The sequence below is a fragment of the Tenrec ecaudatus genome, chromosome 2 (assembly GCF_050624435.1).
Source record: "Tenrec ecaudatus isolate mTenEca1 chromosome 2, mTenEca1.hap1, whole genome shotgun sequence".
NCBI classification, from domain to species: domain Eukaryota; kingdom Metazoa; phylum Chordata; class Mammalia; order Afrosoricida; family Tenrecidae; genus Tenrec; species Tenrec ecaudatus.
The window spans coordinates 73,128,239-73,148,574 of record NC_134531.1 but is presented as its reverse complement, the minus strand read 5'-3'; the positions used below and the strand labels follow the sequence as shown (position 1 = coordinate 73,148,574).

The following is a 20,336-nucleotide window of genomic DNA, read 5'->3' as shown; positions in this document are numbered from 1 at the left end:
AAAGACCCCAAACAAATTGTATGGATGGGAACGAAGGGGGTCTGAGTGGAGACCCAAAACCAACTGGACATCCCCTCACAGAAGGGTCACAAGGAAGGGATGAGTGAAGGTGCAGTGTAGTACCGATGAAGCATACAACATTCCTCTAGTTCTTGAATGCTTCCTGTCACCCCCCCCCCCACTAACATGACCCTAGTTCTACCTTACAAATCCAGCTGCAGCACAGCATGTGCACTGGTACTGGTAATAGCTCTCAACACACGGAATCCAGGACAGATACCCCCCCCCGGAACAATAATGGGAGTAGCAATACCACGAGGGTAGGGGGAAGGTGCGAGGAGAAGGGGGATAAAGGAGGAACCAACCAATCACAATGATTGATGACGTATAACACCTCTGCCCCTTGAGGGGCTAAACAACAGAAATGTGGGTGAACGGAGACAGCAGATGATGTAAGATATGAAAATAATAATAATTTATAACTTATCAAGGGCTCACAAGGGTGGGAAGGTGGGGGAGGGAGGGGAAAGGAGCAGATATGAAGGGCTTAAGTACAAAGAAAATGTTTTTAAAATGATGGCAACAAATTAAAAAATGTGCTTGACATAAATGATGTATGGATTGTGATAAGAGCCCCCAATAAAATTATTTATTTAAAAATTAAAAAAGAGTTACCATCTTGGAAACCCACAGGGGCAATTCTACCTTGTGCTGTAGGGTCCTTATAACTCGGCATCGACTGGATGGCAGTGAGTCGGCGGATTTTGGAAGCACTTCACTAGGCATGCGATATCAAATCTATACCTCACTAAGCATGCGATATTAAATCTATACCTCACTAAGCATGCGATATCAAATGTATACCTCACTAAGCATGCGATATCAAATTTATACCTCATTAAGCATGCGATATCAAATTGATAATTCACTAAACATGTGATATTAAATTTATACTTCACTAAGCATATGATATCAAGTTTATACCTCAATAACTTCTAACAAAAATACCTCATCTTGTAAAAAAAAGGAGCCAATACAAATCAGAAATGGAATATATTTGTTTCCCAACCAGTTGCCATCAAGTCACTTCTGACTCCTGATGAGCCGTGTGCGTCAAGACCGGGTTTGTGCACCACACGGTTCCCCCGCTCTTTCCCCTTCCCCGCCAGAAGCAGATCACCAGGGCTTTCTTCCGAGGGGCTTCTGGGTAGCCTTGAATCTCCACCCTCCTGGCTAGCGGCCAAGCGCCCTGATTATTTATTTGCATGGACCATGGACATCAAAATGCCAAATACCAGAGGGGAGCTCGCAGTTTCTGAGACCATTGATAGGGCTACGACATAAGTGCTTCATGACGATGACACACATGCTTAGTGAAATGGGACAGGGCCTGTGTCAATGCCCTTCTGGAGAAGAGCTGAGTAGTGCAATGACTTTGGTGGGTAAATGCCAGTGAAAAGAGATTCTTCTTTTAAAACAAAACAAAGACAAACAAAAAGACTTAACTACAAAAGACCATATTTTTTTTAAGGGCTACAAATGTCACTCGTTTTCCTTTTTTCTGGTAATCGAGGTTGTACCTGGAAGTCTGGGGTAGAGTGGCATTTTTCTCCTTATCAGGGTCCTTGGGAATGGAAGTAAAACCAGGAAGAGTCTGCCTGAGAGAAAATACCCCTTTGCCCACATAAGCAGCACTCAGACAAGACATCAAAGTCTCTGGGCCAGGGGTGCTGCCCAAGGGAATTGGGGAGAAAGTAGGAAAACAAGAGAGGGCATGTCTACCCAAGAGGATGGGTTCTATCTCACCCAAACCGTGACTGCAGAAGGGAGTGGAGCTGGGAACAGGGAGATAGGCAGGGACAGGGCGGGTCTGTGCCCTGTGGCAGTGTATCTGATAGGACTTGCCAGTCTCTGGGCCCCGCCCCCTGCGATGATGCTGGCCACATCTGCTCAAATTAGTGCTTCCTCTTGGCAAAAGCTCCAAGCCCTGTGTCAGAAGAGCACGGAGTGGGCTGTGTGTGCAGGGCATCTGCTGGGGGAGGTTTCCGAGACCCTCGTGGTAAAGAAACAGCGAGGCTGCAGAACGCTGGGCAGATGGAGAACCGGAAGTTTACATTTGCACACACGTGGAAAAGGACGAAGCTAAGAAAGTGCTAGCGAAAGGATACTTGTACTAGGCGACGGTGGTGCCTCCCTGGCAGTGTGCCCGGACCTGGTTTCATTCCAGGAACTTTGGCACAGCGCTCACAGGAAATAGTTTAAAAAAATACAGTGACAAAGAAGAAGAAAACTTACACAAATGCTATGAACTAACAGAGTCAGATGTTTTATCTCACGCACTCCAAACTTTGACACAGTTATGAAAGACCAGATCCAACATTTTACCCCAAACAACATCGAGCAAAACATCTTACACTCGTGAGACAAGTGCCTGCCTAGGCTGTCCTTCGACTGAGTCCACAGTGAGTCAAAGCTAAAAAGTAAACTGGGGGGCAGTGATTTTTGAGATCCTAGTCCAGTGTCAAGGAGCCCTGGGGGTGTCCTGCGTTATGGGTTGGGCTGCTAACCTCAAGGTCAGCAGTGAAATCACCATCACCCCACTGGAGAAAGATGAAGCTTTTGATAAAGATGTACAGCCTCGGACACCCACGGGGGCAGTGCTACTCTGTGCTACAGGGACACTCTGAGTCGGAACTGACTGAATGGCAGTGATGAATGAGTTGAGTGCACAGTGTCACAGATCCCTGGTGGTGTGATGAGTAAGGATTTGGCTGTTAACGGAAAGATCTGCTGTTCAAAACCACCAGTTCTCCCTAAAAGACAAGATCTGACAATCCCCCCTGCCCCTGAAGATTACGGCCGAGTAGAGTCAGAATCAACTATCAGTCAGAACCAATGAAAACACACACACACACACACACACACACACACACACACACAACACCACGGCACAACACAACCCAGTGTTAATGGAAAGTCAAAGAGCTCTGAGAAAACGAAGATTGCGTGTGCTGCTTGAGTATGGACTTTTATGCATCAAGAACAGGAGGGAAAACACTGCAAGCTCACCTTTCAGCCGAACAATAGATGGGCCTCTGACGCGAATGTGAACACCCAGAGGAATGGGCTCCCCAGCCCCAAGCAGCCCGAGGAGACCCAAAGAGCGCCCTTTGCCAGAAAGAAAACTTAGAAGGCAGGAAGGGCAAGGAAGAAGGGCCAATGGCAATGCGGGCCGAGAGGATGTGGTAAGGGTACTATTACAGTAAGACGACAACAACTAATGGCACGAAACAAAACTTGTGTCAACTGTTGAACGGGAAATGAATTTGCTCTGGAAACTTTCGCACAGATCACAATAAATGACAGAGAGAGAGAGAGAGAGAGAGACTGATTGCTGAAGTCACTCGGTTCCTCATTCTCCTCTCTGTATTAGCAAGAGGTTGAAGATAGGGAAAGCGAGGGTCTAAAACCCATCTCAGGACTTAGCTTGGCGTGCTCTACCTGGGTCATTTCAAAAACACACTGCTCACCATGAATTGGGGTCGTAACACACGAGCCTGTGTGTCTTCAGGCCTGTGCTCCCGGGGCAGGAGCATGTGCCTCATGATAGAACAACGCCCGAGTGAAGGGTCGAAATGCAGCTGGGGGTTAAGAAGCCACTACCTAGAGCTGGGTCTCTGAAGTCCATCTCCATATCAAAACCCCAGGACTTCCATTTAAGTTTTTTCATCCCATCTTTTTCTGTGTCTTTGTGTATTCTTTGTAACGTTTACACTATGTGAGTGGAGAAGTAGAATCGTAAAATCTCTATGTACACATTAGGGGCATGTGCAGCTACAGACTTCCATGAGCAAACCCTTGTAGCGCTCTCTAATCCAGAGAACGGAATTGTCCAGCACCTTCTCCTCCTCCCACCCTCCTGGAAAAGGGAATCAGACCCATACTTACTGTCATTTTCTTCCTGTATCTGGAAATTAACCATATCAATACAATTCTGAATTTCGTTCCAGCTTATGCTATCTTGCCCTTGGGCTGAGGCTTCAAGTTTAAGGGCCTGCAGTGCATTTGCATAGCTGCGGAAGAGAAAACAAGCAAGAATTCAACCAGCGGCACGTCAGTCTACGTTTGTTATGCCACCAAAATATCCCACAAGTGCACCAGCGAGGTGTTTTGAGGTCAGGGTATACAAACTGAGAAACCAAACCAGCCCACTGCCCTCTAGTCGATTCCCATAGAGTTTTCCAGACTGAATCCTTATAGGCAAAGACTGCCTCTCCTTTCTCCTGCCAAGTCGCTGACACGCAGTGGTTAGTGACCACCTTGTGGTTAGTGGCCCAAACTCAACCCACAGTGTCACAAGGGTTCCTTAAATAGAACCCCCCCCTCCCTGCAAAATAGACCAAAAAATCACCAAACTCACCACCATCGAGTTGATTCCAACTCATAGTGATTCTACCGGATAGAGTAGAGCTGACCCTGTGGGGTTCTGCCACTGGCATTGTTTATGGGAGTAGAAAGCCTTGTCTTTCAAACTGCTGACCCTGCTCTAGCACCCCAAAGCGCAACCACTAAGTAATTAAAATTCTATCGCAGTTTTGTCAACATGACTCAAACAGAACCAGGAGCTCTCAGCTCTGAGAAATGACTAATTCTCCCCGGTGATCCACTCATTTGACAGACTTTGCCAGTCACGCGGGACCCTGGTGCCTAGCGGGCTATGAGTTAGGCTGCCAGCCGTTCAAAAGCACTAGTAGCCGAGGAGAAAGATGGGCTTTTTCACTCCCGTAAAGACACAGCCTTAGAAACCGAGAGAGGCACTTCTACTCTGGCCCACAGACAGGTCACTATGAGTTGATATCGACGTGATGGCAGTGAGTTTGGTGTAGTTTCCCTCATGTCTTAGGAGGCCTGGTGGCCCTGCCAGGTAAGCACAGGACTGCTACTGTAAGGTTGCAGGTTCAAACCCACCTGTTGCTCCAAGTGAGAAAGGAGGCTTGCACGTATGCAAATGCACACCCGCAGAAACTCTTATGAAAGGCTGCCACAGACCAGTGTTGACGTGGCGGCAGTGGGCTTGGTTTTGGGGGGGGGGAGTTTATGTCTTGGTTCTTCGCACCATCTCTAGCTGATTGCTACCTGAGAGACTGTTAGGTTATTATGGCTGCAGCTTTTCTTTTCACGGCTACAACTTTTCACTCATCAGAGTCCTCTCATTATTTTGTTGTTCCTTCTAAAGCCCCCGCTTTAACAGACCCTGTCTTGGGAGACTTGGTGGCGCAGTGGGATAAGCAGTGGGCTGCGAACTGCATGGTGGGCGGTTGGAATCTGGCAGCTGCCCTGCAGCAGAAAGTTGAGGAGTCTGGTTCTGTAATGACTTACAGTCTTGGCAGCCCTATGGGCCGGGGCTGACTCGATGGTCTTGAGTCCTCATGTGGTACGCACCATTCCACACTCGACTCTTAGCTAAAAGCTGGTGGTTTTTGAGGTCATGGCCTCAAAAAGTGTATGGTGCAGGTCTACCCTGCACACATGGGGTCGCTATGAGTCAGAGCTGACTTAACACCAACCACCACTAGCCCCAACAAGGCCCCCGTCAGAGAGGGGGGCTACTCACTGAGGAACCGGACAAAACGCAGAGGCAGTTCCTGACACCTTGCTGAAAACATAGATCTTCCACTGTGATTCTTCTTCAGTGGAAGTGTGAGTTGAGTCAAATTACCCCAAGTTCCTCTTCACCTGTTCATCTCCCCAAAGTCACAGCAGCTTCCCAAGCTCTCTCTTCTCTCCCACACACCCCACTGGCATCCACCCTTACATCTGGTTTCTGACACTTGACCCTCGTCACTGTGCCCAGTCCTGTGGGAAGTACTGATTTTGGCCAACTATCATTTACCTACTGAGGAGCCCTGGTAGCACTGCTGGGTAGGTGTTCGACTGCTAATCTCAAGGTCAGTGGTTCAAACCCACCAGCCGCTCCAGGGTAGAAAGATGAGGCTCTCTGTTCCTGTAAAGATTTAACGCCTGGGAAATCCTATATAGGGTTGCTGTGAGTCAGAATCGATTCTATGGCAGTGGGCTTGTTTTTTAAATATTGAATCTTTAAAATTTCATTCCTTAATAATCAAATTTCTCATTTAAAAAACACAATAAATTTTGCAACCTAAAACTAATGGTGAACTATTCTAGCCAAATGTGGAGAAGCTCAGCAGTTAAGTTTGCTCATGCATCTTTACCTCTGGGAAAGAGAGAGCAATCCTCTCTGCAGTTATTGATGCCCCTGCGGCCGGAATAGTCCACAGACCCCAGAAACCAATGCCCTGGAGCTGTTTCCAACTCACAGTGACCTTACAAGCTGGAGTAGAACGACTCCCGGAGCAGCTCAGAAGCCCAGGTGGTGTAGTGATCACATGTTGGGCTTCGATCCATAGGTCAGCAGTTCAAAACCACCAGCTGCTCCATGAGAGAGAGGCAGGGCTTTCTACTGCCACAAAACAGTTACTCAAAGGGCTGACTCTGCTCTGTCCTATAGGCCACTTTAAGGCGCCACCGATTCGCTGGCAGTGAATTTGGTTTGGTTTGACTTGGATTTGAGGGCGGCTCCAGGGCAGGTAGTCATAGAAGCAGACAGCCTCATCTCTGTCCCACAGAGGAGTTGGGGGGCTGGTGTATTCGATCATGTGGTCAGCAGCCCAGGGTTGGACTTGCTGCGCCACCAGGCTTCCTCAAAGCAGGAGTCAAAAGCTTCAATGTCAACAATAAGTCTAGCCGGTTTTCTGAGTATGACTAACATAGTCTCAGAGTTCGACACTGATTGTCAAGCTGACATTGAAATGTCTCCCCAAGAAGAAAGCATCATTCAAAAGAGCAGCTCATGGTGACGGGAAGGAAGAGGAGGCATCTCCAAACATGTGCAGCTGGAACGGAACATCACAGGCGTGGTTTTTTATCTTATTTGCAGTCACGGGCCTAAGGACATACTCTGCAACCTTAGTGATGTCCTGAAGTGCCGTCAGGCTGGTTCGAACTCACAGCAAAATGAAGCTCTGCCTGGTCCGGTGCCCTACTCACATGCTGATGTCGGAGCCCGTCCAGGCAGCCGCTGGGTCAGTCCATTGTGTTGAAAGTCTTCCTCGTTTTCGCTGCCCCTCTCCTTTACCAAGCCAGGCGGCCTTCTCCAGGGCCTGCTCTCTCCTGACATGTTCCAAAGCACCGAGACCACGTCTCTCCGGCCTTGCCTCTAAGGAGCACTCTGGCTGTACCTCCTAAGACAGACTTGTTTGTCTTTCGACAGTCCGTGCACTTGGCATAGCCTTTGCCAGCACCACCATTCAAGTGAGTCGATTCTTCCTCGGTCTTCCGTATTCCTGTCCAACTCACAGGCGTGGGAGCCGACGGGACATGCCCCAGCGTGGTTCAGGAGCACCTCAGGCCTCAAGGTAGCCTGCTTGCTTTTCAACAGTTTAAAGACGTCTTGGCAACAGATGGACCTGAGGCAGTACCCGGGATACAGATAACTGATGGTGATCACAACAGCAAAATAGGGACGGGGCCTGGTTGGCCCTGTCTAAGAGATAAATCCCCTTGGATGAGAAAGTGCATACTCCTTAGGGGCATTTCGCCTGGTTAATGGCTCAATGGAGTCCTTGGGTAGTGCAAACAGTTAACACTCTTGGCTGCTAACCAAAAGGCCGGGGGTTAGGTCCACACAGTGGGTGCCTTGGAAAATAGCACTTCTGAGAAACCAGCTACTGGAAACTGTGAGGTACAGTTCTCCCCGAATGTACACACGGAGTTTGCCAGGAGTTGCAGTCGACTCCATAGCAACTGGTTTTACTGGAATGCCTGACTGATGAGCCGACAGGAGAAAATGCAGTCACTTAGGGATGAACACAGAAAACACACACACACACACACACACACACACACACACACACACGCTTCACTGGCACAGACATGGAAAAATGACCAAAGGAAAATATCTGGGGATGAACACAAAAGAGCTCACTCAATGGGCTGGCTTTTCAACACAATGTTAGCTTTTGGAAAAATATTCTTCCGCCTCCTGAAACAAGTCCATGCCCATTCCTCTCCCTCCTTCTTCACTCTTCTGTGGACAGGCCGGTAAAGCTATTTTCATAACAGAATTATAGTGCTTTTAACAGATTAAACACCCAATTTTATTTAGATGTTTATTGAACACGTGCCCTGCTCCGCCCATGAGCAGCTAGTCAATCCTGGGTCATAGCCACCCTCTATAGGGTTTCTGAGACGCTAAATCCTTACTGGAACAGGTAGCCTCAATGGTTACTTATTGGGCTGCTAACCTTAAGGCCAGGAGTTCAAAACCACCAGCTGCTCCTCAAGGAGAAAGATGAGGTTTTGTACTCCCAAAAAGAGTTACAGTCTTGGAACTCCACAGGGGCAGTTCCACCCAGTCCTATATGGTCACTAGGAGTCAGAATTGACTCAATAGAAGTGAGGTTTAAGGTTTTTTGTTTCTCTTGTGGAGCAGCAGATGAGTGTGAACTGCCAACCTTGTGGTTATCAGGCTGACATCTAGCCCAGAGCACCACCTGGGCTCCTTGATTAAGCACTGTGTCTCTGCAGAAGAGTGTGGAAAATATGGGAGGAGGGTTCGGAAGGACAGAACACGGTCCTCTTTAGGGAGCTTCCAGATGAGTGAATACGAAGAAAGACAAAAGCGCCCACAAGGTATAAACGCAGAGCACAATCAAGGCCGACCTTAAACATTACAATGGTGAGGAGGTTCCAAGGGGGAAGAACCAGAAGGACCTTCTTATTGAAGGAGCACCCTTTCTGGGGCAGGCGCTGGACACAGCAGTCAACCCTCAAAACCAGCGCTGCAGAATAGGCCTTTTCCTCATGTTTTGAAGAAGAAAAACAAACAAACATGATGCAGCTCAGAAGGGCCCGTCTCATAGCTCAAATGCAGAGATTTGAACTGAGCGCCTCCAAGCCCACCAGGCTGGCTTCTCAGAAGCCAGGGCACTGGCGGGGGTGGGGAGAAGGGAGACTATTCAAGGAAGCACAATCATGGAGGTGATCTTGGGCGTGGAAGAGTGCCACACACGGATGGATGAGGGATACCGCTTTGTCAGAGGACAAAGGACAGAAAGCATGCAGTGTGTTTGCTGAGATGCACGTGTCCTTCCCTCTGAGTAGGGATGCAGCTGGGGCTAAGGTCAGAACATCATGCTGAGAGAAGAGGGACATTATGCGGATAGTTATCTTTCAGAACAATTCATCTGGGAACAGTGTACAGCCAGCAAATCCACAAATCACGTTTGTAGGCATGAGACAAAAGAAGCTTTCTGGGAGAAAAGTCCCGAAGGGTACAAGCCATCATGAATGAGTAAGTGACACTTTTGGGGAAATGAGTCAACTCAGCCCGCCCTACGCCTGCCTGTAGGTTACGAAGAACCTGTCTGGAGAAGCCCTGGACAAAGCAATGCTTTTCACACATGTGAAGGAGCAAACCTGGCTTTCCAAGAACCTAGCGGGAGAAGGGGGCCTTGAAAGTGAAATGTAGAATAGGGGGCCAGGGTTAGGGAGAGAGGGAGGGATAGGATATGGAGCAGAGAGGGAGGAAGGATGGAGAAAAAAAATCACAGCCATGGAGGCTTAATGAGTTATTGTTATCATTTCTTGAAATGGGAGGTGTAAATATATAGAGTATGCTTCTTCAAAAACATATACATCCATGTATAAGTCCCTCCAAATTCCTTACCTCTTAAAAACTAATATTGGTCTGCATGGTTTAAAAAAAGAGAGGGAGAGGAGGGGAGGGGGAGTAAACCTGAGACGGACTTGGGGTCTTGAATGACAAGTACATTCATTTTAAACCAAAAGAAGAAGAGAAGAAAGTGAGACGCAGTGGATGATTCCTTGGGGCCCATGCCTTTGTCAACCCATAGCAAAAGTGGGCCCTGGGTGGCCCCTTGGTAGTGCGTTATCCAGGTGCTATCTAAGGGATTCAGAAGGTCTCTAAAGAAAGCTATATCAAGATCATAAAAAATAAAAGATGCAGAGAGACACTTGAAAGCAGAGACTGTCTCTGTAGGTCCCAGTTTGAAAACCACGGTTGTCAACTGAAATTATGTCAATTCCCTAATGGGTGTTTGGGAGGAAGGGGTATTATGGGTCATTAAAATGAACGATGATTGGATGCGGAGGAAGGGTTGATGCTGTTGTTTAGAGGTCAGTGTTAGAGGAATGCCCTGAGTTAGAACCGACTTGATGGCAGGTGAGCGTTTGGTTGTTGGGCCAGAATTGCAAACTGCACGTGACAGTCTGGGGGTAATTGTCATCCCAGGTCTGCCTATTGGACTCTTGATTCTGACGTGACCAGCTCTGTCTTCTACTCTGGCACGAAAGAGGTTGTAGCGAAGCCCAGCTGGAGCTGAACGAAGGCAGGAAGAATGCATGTGGACGGAAAACCGGAATAACCATTCTCAGGTCATTACAGAAAAAGAGGTGAGAAATCCAGGCTCGCTGGGGATGCCTCAAACCACCCTGACTGGCTAAAGGAGGATGCCAGCTGGGAAGTGGGATGCTCTGCAGAGGTCTCCTCACACCGAGAGAAGGAAGCAGGATGCAGGCACAGAGCACAGGGCAGCTCGAGCGGAGGTTTGTAAGTCTGGAGTCGAGGGTGGTGCTCTTCTAGGGAACTGGAGGTAGAAATCAGTTACTTTGGAAACTGCCTCTGAGGAGTTGGATAAACATGATGGCAATAGAACAAGAGAGCCTGTTTCCTCAAGAACGATCCACTGTCCGTCTGCTACTTTTTGGCCTTTCTCTATAAAGACAAGGAGTCAAATACACCAGTGCGGTGGATTTGCTTTTTCCTGGACACAACCCAAGAGAAGAACCTGATGAGCCAGCGGTTCCAGAATGAGTAGCTGAGAAGAACTTGCCAAGATGTGTGCAGGCATCGCCCCCTGGTGGTCACAAGAACTCAGGATGGAAACAGGAGCTGGTGTTTCTATTGGGTTGTTCTGCGTTGGGTTCGACTCAAAGGCAATGAGTAATTTTTTTTGTTCCACTTTGGTTTCTTGAATCTCTACTGTAGTTCCTTGAGCAACAACAAAACCCATGGGTCCTATTCATGCCAACCCGGTGTGCTTCAGAGAGCATGGTGCTACCATAGGATTGTCAACGACTATGAAATTCCAGAAGGTCAAGCTGCCTCCGGGGGGATTCAAACAGTTAACTCTTTGGCTAGTGGCTGAGCACGCGACCATCGGCATCACCCGGAGTCTCCAACTCCTTAATATGGGCCCCTTAGTTTTCCTTCCAGATATGCAACCAAGTCTTATGTATGGTACAAGTGCACTAACTAGTAAGTAGCCTATCTTAGAAACATGAAATCGATAGTAATTTGAGGCTGTTCTCTACTGCCGGGTGGTCTCAGGATACTCTGAATTTAGCAACCACAAGAGTGGGGTTTGAGACCCAACTGCTTAACCTCAGCTCCAGACTCCTGCTGCAGATCCTTCATCAGTAAAATGAGAGACCACGCTGAATGGCTAGGAAGGCTGCCCTCACTCTTCCACGTTCTGTCTTCTCCAAAAGATGTGCAATGGAAGTCAGCTGATCAACCTTTATTTTCAACCTACCTACCAAATACATTTTGCTCACGACAGAGCTACTTCTTAATTGTCCGGCATGATGGCCAGTTTTAGCTCTCCTCCTCCTCCAAAAGGACAGTGCGAAGGTGATCTAGTTTAAGAAATACTCCTGAAGCTGCCTAGCTTTCCAAACCCACGGGCATGGGGAATGTGCACCTCTTCCCGAGGGAACAAATCCTGTCGTGCCTGAGATCTGCCAAAGACACAGTTCCCCGTTCCACGGAGACCTGGAAGCCCAGCCCTTCTTTACCGTTCCACACACGCCTCGTCCAGATTGTTGAAGCCGATCGTCGGGCTTCTGAGTTGATTCTGCACTGACACGAGGTCGTTGGTGTCCAAGGCTTGGTTCAGTAAAGCAACAGCGGACAACATTTCCACTGCAATCAACAGCTCTTCATGGGCCAGGTAGTTCTGTTGGAAAAACACAAGGCAATAAAATTTCCCCAAATGACTTATTTCTTAGGTGTGATCGGGCCTCTCAAAATCCCTCAACTCCCTGACATCGAGTCGATGCCCACTCATAGTGACCCTGTAGGACAGGGTAGAACTGCCCTTGTGAGCTTAAGTCTTTCTCCTGAGGAGTGAAGGGTGGTTTTGAACTGCTGACCTTGGCTAGCAGCCTGATACGTAACCATTATGCCACCAGGGCTTAGAAGGGAAAACTTAGAGAACTATGAGAAAGTCTAGGATTCCGAGCTCTCAAAAGAGGGGGCCTAAGCCACTCTGTTGGTCACAGGTGTGAAAGAGCGGGCTTTGGGGTTCTCCTGAGGTGGTCATTTTGGAGACTCAAGTTAATTACAGTCCAAACCAACTCACCGCCATCAAGTCCATTCTGATTCACAGCAACATGATCGCCCTGGTGGGCTTCCGAGAGTATAGCTCTTTATTTTAAATCATGTTCCTGGGGGCTTGTTCAACTCTTATCACAATCCAGACAAACATCCATTGGGTCAAGCACATTTGTATATTTGTGGACATCATCGTTCTCAAAACATTTACTTTCTATGAGACTATAACTCTTTATAGGAGTAGAAAGCCTCATCTCTCTCCCGAGGAGTGGCTGGTGGTTTTGAACTGCTGACCTTACAGCTAGCAGCCAGATGCATTACCCACGACACCACCTCAGCAGAGTCTAATTCCACCAGAATCGGCATTGCCATAGCTGATCCCCACTCCCAGTTATTTGAGGCTGCTCCCAGCCTCAGTCTTACCATCAAATAATTTAGTCAAGGACTAGACGATCCTGGCACTGACTGGGTAAAAATGGTTTGGGCACTTGGTTGCCAACCACAAAGTGAGAGGTTTAAGTGCACCCAGAGGTACCTCAGAAGAGAGACCTGGTGACTGACCTGCAGAAACTCAGCCATGGAAAGCTCCGTGGCACATGGGGTTGCCAGGAACGGGTATCAGCTCCACAGCAACTGGTGGGCAGGGACTGAGAGCGGACTGGACGGTCAGCAACTTGTTGTCAAACTGAATTATGGGCAAAGTAAGGCACTGCCCTGGAGTCCTTTCTGGCTCACTGCGACCCTAGAGGACAGAGTGGAGCTACCCCTGTGAGTAGATATCTCTGACTCGAAGCAACTGTAACTCTTTACAGGAGTAGAAAGCCTCATTGTTCTATCATGGAGCAACTGGTGGATCCGAATTGCGAACCTTGCAGTTAGAAGCCCAATTTGCAATCCACTATACCACCAGGTCTCCTAAGGGTGAAGGAGAGGAAGTCCAAAGTTCACCTACAAGTGGTCGTCCTAGAAAAGTAAACTAAGGTCTTTAGACCAAGAATATTAATTCTCACTCCAAAAAAGGTATTTTAAGTCACATGTTCACAATCTAGGTAGAAGTTTTACAGTACATCACATCGTCTAGATATCTGAATCCATCTGAGATAAATCTGTAAAGAAAATGAGGATCTCTAGTTTGTGTGCGTGTTTTAATCTGGATCTGGCTTATTAGGAAGCAAACCAACAAGCCAACAACTCCTTTAGAGCTTTTCAGAACATCCTACACCGCCAATGTTCTCTTCCACTTAATCATTTTAAACGGTCCTACCTTAGTTCACAAGGAATGCTGCCTTCTTCAAGTTGAGGAAACATTAATGGGAGCAAGACAATCTTATGTACTTGGTAGCACTGTGGGCTAAGCATTGGGTTGCTAACTGTGAGGTCAGTGGTTCAAGCCCACCAGCTTCTCAAGGGGAGAAAGATGAGGCAGGCTGACTGATTTAGAGTCTTGGTGAATCCTAAAGAGTAGGTTAATCCTGTGCCATCAGTAAAGGGCCACTATCAGTTGGAATTGACTCAAGGGCAGTGGGTCTTTACGTCTTACAAGGGTAGGTCTTTACATTTAAGAAACTGCTGCTAATGGGGATAAGAGGAAGGAAAGAAGAACTGACCAGATGGACCATCGTTTGACTAATGACCAGCTAAGAGCATGTCGCCTTGGGCTTCAAGCTAGGTAGGAATCTCAAAACAAAATGTACAAAACTCATTGTCATCTAGTCCATAACGACTCAAAACAGTCCTATAGGACAGGGTTGACCTGCCCCTGGGCGTTTCTGAGGCAGTAATTCTTGTCTTTCTCCCAAGGAGTGGCTGGTGGTCTCAAACTGCTAACTTTGTGGTTGGTAGCCCAATACATAACCCACTACGCCAGAAGGGAACAGAAATTAAAGAAGAGAAAAAAAATACAATTTTAAAAAGAACCTATTTTCCATCCATAACAAAAAACAGCTTATTTCTATTAAAGTATTTTTGAAGCTTTGCAAAGCAAGAAAGCAAATCCCAACACTCAAGTGCTTTATTTAGTGACTATACAGTCTTTAAAAAATACGTTCATGGGTTGTACTGGAGTTTTTTTTTTAAAAAACAGATTTTATTTTTCTTTCCTCATTACCAATAAAAGAGCTGAAGCTCTGTTTTTCACTGCGTCATTCCACTGAGAATTGCTGTGCGCTGCCACTTTTGCTGTGCTCTCGCATTTCCAGCCCAGGGAAATGTCCTCTAGCTCAGCGTGCTCGTTAGGATAGCAGAGGGCTCGCACCGTGTCTCCATCCCATCGACAGCGCCCCTGGCTTCATATTTCAGACTCAGCCTTCAAGCACAGGTGACAGAATCACCGGTAACCAACTGGAAACTTCTGGTATGCATGACTCAGTTTACCTTTCTGAAAAGTGGCCCACCCTACGCTCCATCGGTTGTGGACGAGGGCTGCTGCTTACTCACATGGCTCTGGGTGAATCTCTTTTACGCTCTATCAATGGGCCCTTTATAAATCATTATATTTGAAGCTACATTTATATACTTCCAATCCAATTGGAACTTTCCACCTTTTGGGGGATGGTGTGTGTGTGTGTGTGTGTGTGTGTGTGTGTGTGTGTGTGGGGTGTATCTTGTGTTATGAGCGGCCTGTCCTCTTCCTTTGGGTGGGAAAGTGTGGTTCTGGTTGGTAGGCCCACTGTCCAGTGGCTCCCTTGGAGCTCTAGTCTGCACATCATCATGTGCACTTTGATGCTGGAGGAATTTACTCGGACACTGGAAGCGCATCCTGAGCTCTTACATTTCCTTTCCTAAATGGTCGTCCACTGGCAAGGGTTTGGTGTGTTGGATAATCCTGTTTCCATCTTTTGGAAATAATCGTTCTCAGTTACTGAACTCTTGGCTCTGGGTCCAGCACTTTCGGTCTTGTTCTGTTGTTTGGTTCACTCCTGTACTAGGCAGCATCGGCTGAATTACTGTGGCCTTTCATGAATAGCCATGTCTGGGGCTGGAGAACTTTAACAAAATTCAAAGCCCTGCTGCTAACATTCTTAGTTGCAGGTTTGCTGAAAAGACTCAGGGCCGACTTTCCTAAATCAAGAACATTATGCTTATAAAATCATTTGGGTACCAATGAAAAAATCAGCCAATGTTCTTTAAAAAAAATCACAGAGAATAAGGGAAAACCATTTAGGTGTGTATCTGTATTCACTGATCCATTGCTATGGAGTAGAATTGCCCCATTTGGGTTTCCAAGGCTGTAAATCTATACGGGAGCAGAAAGCCTCATCTTTCTAGCAAAGAGCTGATGGTAGGTTTGAACTGCCGGCCTTGTGGTTAGCAGCCCAACAGGTAACCCACTACTCCGTCTGTGCTCCTCATACACACTGTGTAGAGCTGCAACTGTGCTCTTAGGTTCATTGTATAGACTAAGGGCAAGAGTGAAAAGGGCAGATGGCTGTGGACTCTGTGCAGTTAGAACAACGATGCCAGGGACGGACTGGTACCAGTTAAATACACCCCTCCTCCCCCCCGCCCCCCATCTTAATGCACTTTTCCCAGCCAGTCCTCCTTGTCACTTGGACACAGGCATCATCAGCTGCAGAACTGATGGCTCCGCCAACTTACCATGGCATTCTGACTCTGCAGGTTGAAGAGTTCATGCTGATACATGGCAGCCGCAAAGGGATAGACAGCAGGGAGCTGGGCCTCGGGCTTCTCCAGCGCAAGCAGGGTCTCCTCCGGGTCACCTTTCCTGATGACAGCGTTGATGTGGTCCACGGCAGCTAGCCCTGAGGGTGGGTGCAATGTCAGCGTGCCTCCTCACCACCTCATCCTGCCAGCCCATCTTCCCACGGAGCCAAACCTACGCACGCTCGGGGCCCACAGACTGCAAGAGGTCACTGCAGGGCGGGCAAGGCCGAGAACTGTGAGCTGAGGAATTCAAAGTCAGTCCAGTCCTGGAGTAAGTCCCTACCACAAGCGCAGTCTTGAAAGAGCTCGAGGTAATGAGCTCACCTGCCTGGGATGGATGACTTGCCCAGGAAACCGCTCCTTTCAGGACCAGCTCTGGTCCTGCCTCTTCCACGGAGCCTTCATGACTGCTTTCCTCTCATGGCTCACAATTACCCATCTGTAGAATCCCCCACAACATTTAGAACTGGGCAGTTCCAGCAGGCACTGTTCGCTAATGCTCTGTGTGGGCATCACCCCCAAGAAGACTCTAAGCTCCAAGGAGACCAGAAGCCAGTCTGGCCCTGCTGTAACCATCCCTCTCCATCCGGGCACTCTTACATACGTTACTCCCCCAATGTTGTCCCTCTTACTTGGTTCTCAGGATAGCCTCAACCCTTGTGTTCTATGAAGGTTCTCTTAAAGAAAAAGAAAATTTTAGATTGTGGTAGTTACATAATCTGTCAATTTGAGGGTTCAGAGCGAAGAGGTGGAGTCTAGCCTATCAATCTCATTTGGAGGCGCGAAAAAGATAAATAGCTCGCTGGAGGCAGGACACACACTCACTGCCTGCAAGATATCCCTGTGGAGAAGACACATGGTGAGAGGCTGATGGAACCATACCTCTGGAGCTAGAGAAGCCACATGGAGACCCCTGCCAGCGCTGAGATGCTTACAGTGCCACTGGATCCACAAGACTTTCCACCCACTGGCCTGTGATCTTCCTGCACTCGGTGTCCTTGCATGTGTTTCTTGAGTTTGAAGAGGACTTTATAGATTATTATTGGACATGTGAGCTAATATCGGACTTATGGACTTGATCTGGATTGGGGCTGGGATGTTTTCCCAATATTCAATTGCTCTTGTAAATAAAGCTCTTTCTTAATACACATATGAGTCTCTCTGGATTTGTTTCTCTAGTCTACCCGGACTAACCCATAGATCATTAAAAAAACCCACAACACTTCAAAACATGACAAACAGGCTTCATCTCATGAAACACACCATGTCAAATACATTTGTTGTCACTGTGAGCCAAACAGTCAGTTCTGACTCACAGCGATCCAGAGGACAAGGCAGAGCTACCCCACAGAGTGCCCTAAGCTGAAACCTCTACTGGAGCAGACTGTCACGTCTTTCCTCCCGTGGAGGAGGCAGGTGGGTTCGAACTGCTGACCTTTCAGTTAGTAGCTGTGGGTTTAATCATTGTGCTGCCAAGGGTTCTACTAATACAATTCAATGCCACTCTCCATCACCCAGAACAAAACAAAATTAAAACGAACAAACCCAAAGCCTTCCCCACAGAAACAGCTTTGTCACAGCGTCTTCCGTTACACGGCACGCCCTGAAGCAAGCCTGCGATCTCTTTACCAGCTAGTAAGGTTCCACAGAGCACAAAGAACCCGGACTGGGCCCACCCCACGGAGGGGCTCAGACAGCAGGTTTCATTTTCAGAGCACGGGGATGGAATTGCTGAGCAAGGGGAAGGACGACTGATGGATGAACGCTGCGGCAGGAAACCGCAGACGCAGGAGAACGAGGGACGCTAGCCCATACAGGGGCCTTGAGATCGGAGGACTGGCAGACCCTCAGCTTTTTAGGGCTTTTCAAGCGCTAGTCTGCCATCCTAGTACATGAGCAGGCTGCCCTTCCGAGTATTCTCTGACAGGAGGCGATCTGTCTTCTCTGAATCTGTTCTCAAGCATTCTTCAATAAACGCGTTCTAGGCTCAGACATCATTCAGTAGCAGGAACTATTTAGGACGAACAGAATCCTTTGTGCCACCACACCCCCTAACCCCCCTCCCAAAACAAACATGCACTCAATCCAAAGGTCTCCAAAAATCTTTTCTAGCCTTAGAACGTGGCAAACCAAACATTCCAGAAAGGCAGGCCAGAGGTTATTGGGGGTAGTTCGCAGAGCTGGTGAAATCACGCAAGGCCTCCAGCCGCGTCCGACTCAGCCTCTTGCTTCACCTGTGATAACACTTATTACACGCGTTTCTACCGCTGCATAGTTGAAAGAACAGAACATCGCCGCCTCAAAACATTGCTTAGTAAGCGGTTTCTGCTAAGACCTACGACAAGCTTGTCTTCTCTTTTGCACTTAGCCTTTAGCAAAAACTTTCCATCCTCCCCGCCACAGAATATGCTAGATCAAACTGCAGTTCTCGAGCCACAGGCGGCTCTTTTGGTGCGCACACGAGGGTCTGAAGTAACACGGAGGCGTTTTAAAGAGTATGATTCAGATCATGGCGATTTCGTTTGTAAAAATATATTTACGGCTCTGGAATTATCTCTAAATTGTTCTGAGGGACAGGACTGGCCCCTCCTTCTCCAACGTCTGCCGACACCTGGACTAGACACTGAACAGGACTGCCTGTGTCAGATCTGACAGAACGATATAGGGGGCATCGTTCCAGGACTCCCCTTCTGCGCCGAGAATTTCCTTGCGCCGGGCAGGAATGAATTACAGGAAGAAATGAATATTTCCACGGAAGAAATTCATATTTAATAATGTATGTGGCAGTTCAAGCCGAGCTGAAGCCTTTGGACAAGAAGACCCATGATCGACATGACCGCCAAAGCTGTCACTCCAGCCACTACCCCAGCAACAGTGAAAGTAAATACCTTAACGTCTCATAGCAGTCACTGATGGGGCTGGGCAAAGCCGTGCAAGGAGCTACGCTCACATAAGCTGAAGTGGCAATTAACTTACTGTCACGTCACTGGCTTGGGTATGCTTTACAGAAAGGGGCCTTTTGAGGCTACTTTCTGTTGTCCTGGATTCCACAATTCCAGACGCGGAGAAGCCCCGACCTTCAGGGCCAGCGAGCATGACAATGCCTGTCACCAGCGCTGGCTGGCTTTGCCATTACTGCGAACCACTCCACGCCTTGTGCTGCAAAATGGAAAGAAAAGGTCTAGCCAATGAGGTATTAGCGCTGTGGTTGGGAATTTATGGCACTGAGAGACGTCCTCCAACAGCTACATTTGGGCGTTGTCCCCAGCACGAACACGAAATCTGCTTCAGCAGCCACAGACTTCAAAACCAAGGATGGGAGAAAGCTGGGGGAGCATCCCCTCCCCGTCTCCGTGGAAATATTCATTTCTTCCAGTAAGACATTCCTGCCCGACACCATGAAACTCTCAGGTTACAAACAGAGCAGCCGGGGGAGACCTGAAGTGATACCCCATACATCAGTGCTAAGGTATTCACCATATTCAACATGGGAATAAAGGGACAGGCACACGCTCCCCCCAAATGTGAAGGTGCTATTTTTAGGGGGGAAATTACACTACAGCTCGCAACAGTTACACACGTTTCTTTATGTATGTGGGTAAAGTCTCATCATGCCTAGTAAGTAACATGAACCTGCGCTGGGCTGCCTCAGTTGGTGTGTGACCCATTTAAGGTACGTCTCTGGCAGCTACTTAGGAGCGGCTTCTGAGTAACACCTGCAGGTGCTATGTTTACGGGAAGCAATTTAGCACAATAAGACTTCGCCTTGCATCCTTTGGACGTGTTTTCTATCAGGAGGAACCAGCCCTGTGAGAGGACACCATGAGGGTCAGTGAAAAGGGGGAAGGCCCTCAAGGAGCTGGACTGACTCACGGCTGTAACAATGGACTCAGACATAACAACAGCAGCGAGGCTAGCAAAGCGCTAGGCAGTGCTTGTTGTGGAGTATGGAGGGTCATGATGCGTTGGAACGAACTTGAGGGCACAACAACAGCAGCAACAACAACAACAGCAACAACAACAGCAACCACAGAGCAGTGCTCACCCTTCAAGATGGCAAACTCATCTGGGCTAAGCAGAGGACAAAGCTGAGAGCTGCTGGCATTACAGGACAATCCAACTGTCCTTCTGAAAAAGGTCCCGTCGCTTTATTAAATGGGCTGAGTGCTTGTTCACTGAGGAGTGTGTTTTGGATATTTTGATTGAGTTGGGAGTAAGAAACATCAAACAATAGCCC

General features: G+C 48.0%; 1 protein-coding gene across 1 annotated transcript in view; it reads right to left on the bottom strand.

Annotated features, from left to right (window-relative positions):
- Window positions 1-20,336, bottom strand: part of IQGAP2 (IQ motif containing GTPase activating protein 2) — a 326,459-nt gene that overhangs the window by 110,892 nt on the left and 195,231 nt on the right. Inside the window, exons 10-12 of the mRNA XM_075541193.1 lie at window positions 16,034-16,197; window positions 11,899-12,059; window positions 3,949-4,073 (exon numbers count right to left, since the gene is read on the bottom strand). Coding sequence (XP_075397308.1) covers window positions 3,949-4,073; window positions 11,899-12,059; window positions 16,034-16,197 — 450 coding nt within the window. The remainder of the gene's footprint in view (window positions 1-3,948; window positions 4,074-11,898; window positions 12,060-16,033; window positions 16,198-20,336) is intronic.